General features: G+C 39.2%; 1 protein-coding gene across 3 annotated transcripts in view; it reads left to right on the forward strand.

Moving 5' to 3' along the window:
* Positions 1-5,509, forward strand: part of RNF182 (ring finger protein 182) — an 82,817-nt gene extending 77,308 nt beyond the window's left edge. For 2 of the 3 annotated variants that reach the window (XM_043975650.1, XM_043975632.1), the window contains 2 exons: positions 1,621-1,724; positions 2,136-5,509. In XM_043975650.1, the coding sequence (XP_043831585.1) occupies positions 2,309-3,052 (744 nt within the window). In that variant the 5' untranslated portion in view covers positions 1,621-1,724; positions 2,136-2,308 and the 3' untranslated portion in view covers positions 3,053-5,509. The remainder of the gene's footprint in view (positions 1-1,620; positions 1,725-2,135) is intronic. The other variant, XM_043975641.1, reaches the window with a different exon arrangement.
* Positions 5,510-6,000: the final 491 nt, after the last annotated feature.

Below are 6,000 nucleotides of genomic sequence, written 5' to 3' on the forward strand. Positions count from 1 at the left end.
CCATTAATGCACATCATGGGGATTGTTGGCTTAGAGCTCAAAGGGCCAGCTTGTCCAATCCCCTCATTTTACAGACAAGGAAACTAAAGCCCAGAGGGGTTGAATGACTTGTTCAGGGTCACATAGGTGTTGGAGGAAGGGTTTGAAGCCAGGACCACTGACTCCAGAGCCCTTCGTACTCCAGAGCCTCTTCCCATTGTACTTCTCTGACTCCGCCAAGATCTATGGAAAGCATTTACTTCCATACTGAGTGCCCACTGCTACCCAGCAGGATTCTGGCAGCCCTTCACCATTATCACTTGGTGTATGCTCAGAAATACAAGCGAACTGTTATATTTGCCTAAGCAGCACATAGTTAAAAGGCTATATCTGCTGCCAAAATAAATCAAATATTCCAAGGCCAGATGCAAATTGCTTGGATTCTGCCCCCCCCCCGCCCCCCGCCTCGCTTACATATTTCTACTCTTCTATTATTAAAGATAATTGGGAGTTGACTCTTTATTTGAACTTGTGCACATCACCATAGATCCAAGGTCAGAAAAGATAATGGAGGTCCAATTTTATTCACTTTAAAAAAATATATATAATACAAGGCTACCTAATGAGGAGAAGATTTCAGGTTTTAAAACTGGAAAGAACCATTAGGTGTTATCTAGTTCAGCCCCCTCTTCTTAACAGAATATGAAACTAAGGACCAGAAAGGCTCAATAATTTTACTAGTGTCCCACAGCTAGTAAATAGCAGTGTTCTTTCCCTTATGACATGCTGCCTATCATCTGTGCCTGGCTAAGCTAGGACTACTTAGGAGAGGATGAGAATAGACCTTTGATTTCATTGGGATGGGGAAATTTGATTTTCCTATTTTTCATTACTAGAAATAAATATTTATTACAAATAAATGTTTATTTATTATTCCCTACATATATAGCTAGTTAGGTACTTAAGACTGTTCTATCAAGTGTCAGAGCAAAAAGAAAAAAGATCCTAAACTGAACACCTGATTACTTTGTATTGATATAGAAAGAACAGTCTGCTCTGTACAATTTTCTGGCCCTGAATAGTATTCCATCCTCTTGTTGTTGTTGTTAAGTCATTTTTAGTTGTGTCCAATTCTTTGTGACCCCATTTGGGCTTTTCTTGGTAGAATGGTTTGCCATTTCCCTCTCCAATTCATTTTACAGATGAGGAAACTGAGGCAAACAGGATTAAGTGAATTACCCAGGGTCACACAGCTAGTAAGTGTCTAAGGTTGTATTTGAACTCAGGTCTTCCTGACTCTAGTCCCAGTGCTCTATCCACCACATTACCTAATTGCCCCTCCTTTCCATTCTAGCACCCTTTGCCTAAGCATTTACATGAAGGAGCCTTTTTCTTTTGTGGGTTACGAAGCCTTGTAAGAGACTGTTTGGACTACAGTCAATCAATCAATCCATAAGTAACTAAACATTTAATTTAAGATCCTAGTATGTGTACCTCTGGCTCTTGAGTTATTGACATCATACTAAGTAAATTAAGTCTCAAACCCTTGACATTTTTTAAAGAAGCCAGAAGGTTGTTTGTTTTTTTAACTTTCTGGGACAGTTTCCTATTTTGTACCTCTCTTCTTTTTTTGTCCACTAGCATGTCATTACAGATTGGAAGGTTATTTGACCTCTCTTAGAACAGCTTTTCAAATATGGTATCTTTGCTGTCCTGGAGCCAAGGATGTGTTGCACACAGAAAAGGTTTGGTATTTGAAGAAAATTGATCCTGTATATTAAAGTCTAGAAAGTATCCTTTTAAGCACCTTGTTGTTTAGTCATTTTTCAGTCATGTTCAACTCTTCATGACCTCCTTTGGAGTTTTTTGGGCAGAGATACTGGAGTGGTTTGCCAGAGGAGGAAATTGAGGCAAACAGGGTGAAGTGACTTCCCCAGGGTCACGCAGCTAGTTAGTGTCTGAGGCCAGATTTGAACGCAGGAAGATGTCTTTCTAACTAACTCCAGGCCCAGCACTCTATCCACTATGCCATTTAAGTGCCCTTTAAGTAAATAAATTTAATAAATTAATGCACCTATTTTGTGTGTAGACTTGAAAAAAACTAAACTTCTTTGTTAATATTTTGTTCACTGTCAGACTATTTCTTTCCTTCACAGAATCTTCACGTTGCCTTTTTCCACATGAGTCTGGGCAGCAAAGTCATGTGCAGAAACTGAGAATGAACGTGTGAGTCCTGCTTGATTTGAATGGTATGATGTTCTTGGGGATCGCCTAGACGTCCCTTAGAAAAACCCCACTGGTAGAAGAGGCCACAGAAGATAGCCCGGAGATGACCAGCCAGACTCCAGAGGACACTGCCGAGTCCCCCATCTCTGACGAGCTTGAGTGTAAGATCTGCTACAACCGTTACAACCTGAGGCAGAGGAAACCCAAAGTACTGGAGTGTTGTCACCGCGTTTGTGCCAAATGCCTTTACAAGATCATCGACTTTGGGGACTCCCCTCAGGGCGTCATCGTGTGTCCTTTCTGTAGGTTTGAGACCTGCCTGCCTGACGATGAGGTGAACAGCCTCCCAGATGATCACAACATCCTCGTGAACTTGACTTGTGGAGGGAAGGGGAAGAAATGCCTGCCAGACAACCCCGCGGAGCTGCTGCTGACGCCCAAAAGACTGGCCTCTCTGGTCAGTCCTTCTCACACGTCCTCCAATTGCCTGGTCATCACCATCATGGAGGTCCAGAGAGAGAGCCCTCAGTCTCTGAACTCAACACCCGTGGTGGAGTTTTACAGGCCCACCAGCTTTGACTCTGTCGCTACCGTGTCCCACAACTGGACAGTGTGGAACTGTACCTCTCTGCTCTTTCAGACATCAATCCGGGTGTTAGTTTGGTTGCTAGGGTTGCTATATTTCAGTTCTTTGCCCCTAGGGATCTACTTACTGGTCTCTAAGAAAGTCACCCTCGGGGTTGTCTTTGTCAGCCTTGTCCCTTCGAGCCTTGTTATTCTTATGGTGTATGGTTTTTGCCAGTGTGTATGCCATGAATTTTTAGACTGTATGTCATCACCTTCATAAAAGATGCTACAAAAATGAGAAATTGAAAAAACTTTGCCATGTTTGTAACTTAGTTCCTTAAAAATTTTTTTTTTGGTGTTCTTATGATTTGTGTCTAACATTTAACAGACACGTTAATTACATTTAATGGTCTGTTTTCCACATCAATCTGTAGCCTTTGGTTTATTTATTATTTTTTTCTTAACACTGATAGTAAAATTTGATACTTCAGCTTGGAGGTTAGGTTTTAGGAAAGAAGCAGATGTGCCCAAGTTAAACCTTCTTGGAGCTCAAAGGGAACAGTGTCTACCCAGAGAAAGAACAGAGCATTTCTGGCAATGTTGTTAAACAGATACCCTAATGGGAATATAGTATGCCCATGTAGTGTTGCAGCAGAGATTTTTGCCATAAGTTAATGATGAACTGGCTCTTCTTTGTGTAGTCATCACTCTTATGTTTATGGAAGGAGGGCACAAGTTACTACAAGTCAAACACTTTTGAAGTGTGCATTCACCCTGGACATTGCTGTTGCTACCTACCCTCCATTCATCCCCTTGTATTTCTTTTGTCTTAATATCACTCTCTGCTATTTACTCTGTAATTCAAGACATATGCCTCCTCTGCACACTCTTCCCCATCCTGAAGCCCCCAGACTTATGCTCTCTTCCACTGCAGAGTTCTCTTTGAAAAAAATGAGAAATTTGAACCACAGGAGAATTTGGCCATTTGTCCTGAAGATACTGTTTGTACCCAGATTTTTCTAACCTACACCTTTCTGTGAGAAGTACTGGAGACCTTTTGTTTTCTTTTGCCTCAGTATACTTGATCTTTGACCCCATTACTCCTTCAGCCTCCACTCCCTATCAAGAGAAAATAGGTCTTCTTTTCCATTAATTCTTATAAAGTGAAGAGAAAGGGTGATTTATCTAACACAGTTTGGATCCACTTGCCTTCCTCCCCTCCATGTCCTGACACTCTCATTTCAAAAGACACTTGACTTATTTAATTTTTGGCTTTTGGAGATGGAGAGTGAAATGCTCCAACTCATGGTTTGTGAAGAGTTGAGAACATGCATGTTCTGTTTTGCTGTACTGAATAGCAATAAGGTATGAAGGTTTTAGGTTCACATAATCAACTGCTGTGTTTCATCTGTGGGTAGGCATGGGGGAAGGAGCAAGCAATATGCAGAGCTGAAGGCTTTGCTTGGGATGCTACCCAAAGGGTTTCAAGCAATGGTCATAACTGGCATCTGTGACTGCATTGGTTGCTATCCCTGATGTTCTAAATTCAGGACAGTCTAATTTATAAAGTGGGATCAAGTTCTTATAAAAATTAGTTCAAAGAAAGACAAAGGTTAATGTGACCCAAGTGAAGGGACCATTTTCCTTGAGGTAGAGGAAGTTGACTATATACTTCTGAGAAGAATTGTTTAGCAGATTTTAGGTTTTAAAGTACACTATGTCATTTGGAACTGGTGTACCCAGTGGAAAAAGGGAACCTTTTGAAACCCCCACCTCCCCCACCCCGATGATGATTAGCATTACCATGTTTGCATTTTTTTTGAAGGAGTATTACTAACATACTACTTATTCTAGTTTGTGATGAAATATTTGTTGTGAGGTGGTAGCTACTGTGAGCCATATTCCAATTTCTTTAGTCAACTAAAATGAATGGTTCTTTCCAGAATAGCTGTATCATTTAATTATATAATTGTTAACTTTCAGAATATTTATGCCAAGGTCAATTTGGCCAGAAAGAACATGTGGAATCTGGCCTAGTGAATTTATCATGAAATATATATGCATATATATAGCTAAATAAATTTATGAATCCATAAAATCTAGTTTAGATAGCGTTCAATGTGAGTGCAACACCCAGAAAACTATTTGTTCCTGAAGTAAATGTCATGTTGTAGAAAATGTTACGTTGGGGTTCGCATAGTTATAAGGGTTTTAAAAAACTGTTTATTTGGTCTGAAGTGTAACATCCAGTAGTTAGGTGGAGTAATACATTGATGAGATACTAGGAAGTTGGGGAAATTTGAACTCTGTTTAGCTTCTTTGTGTAAATAATGTGTCTGCAGTGCTCAATTTATGTATTTTTATGCAAAATGGTGTTTTTTTTAAAGTTACCAATGAATTAACTTTGGTTCAGAAGTAAATCGTACCAATACCTTCAAAACTTATTAAATGGATAACAATAATAACTTTTCCATGTTGTTAAATGAAACAGAAAGGACAATACTTCAATATTATGATCACTGTGCTACAGTTTTGTTTTGTCATTAAATCGTTATTATTCCCAAACTGGATGTTTGTCTTCTGTGATTCAGGGTTGAAATCCTGTGTTTATTTTGAAACTGTATAAAGTGTTGGATTGATTCAAGCATGTGCATTTTCAGAACATAAAGTCCCCCTATAAATTAGAATTTGTTGTATATAATTTGTTAGAAGGTTCTGGTTCTCTTTTGTGGAAGGAAATAAAGGAAGAGGGTGAAGAAGAAATGGTTCTTTTGTTGCTTAGTTAATTTACCTAACTTTGCTGAGGTGTGGAACAACACAGAATCCATCTCAGTTGGGGCTGCAGGTCAGTAGCTAAAATTCTCATTCAGCAAAATAGGAGCACACAGAGAGAAAATAGACAACTAGGGAGTATATAATTAGTGTACCCTTTATGTAAATTAGGCTAGGAACATATGCTAATCAATAGCTAATGATTACAAATGTTGACAGTAATATCATATTTCTTGGCATAAAAGGAGCAAAGAATCAGTTAATTGCTTTACTTTTAATTGTTTTTAAAGTGCTGGGGTGATAAATTACAGTAAACCCTTAATCGTTAATGGAAACCCTTACTCAAGTAAACCACCATTTTAAGACTAAGAAGCAGGGTTAACTTGTGGGAGAGAAAAGGTCTGAATTTCAGCTACCTTTCAGTAAGGTTAGAGAAGAATGCTAAGAACAACAAAA

Source organism: Dromiciops gliroides, chromosome 1, assembly GCF_019393635.1.
Source record: "Dromiciops gliroides isolate mDroGli1 chromosome 1, mDroGli1.pri, whole genome shotgun sequence".
NCBI classification, from domain to species: domain Eukaryota; kingdom Metazoa; phylum Chordata; class Mammalia; order Microbiotheria; family Microbiotheriidae; genus Dromiciops; species Dromiciops gliroides.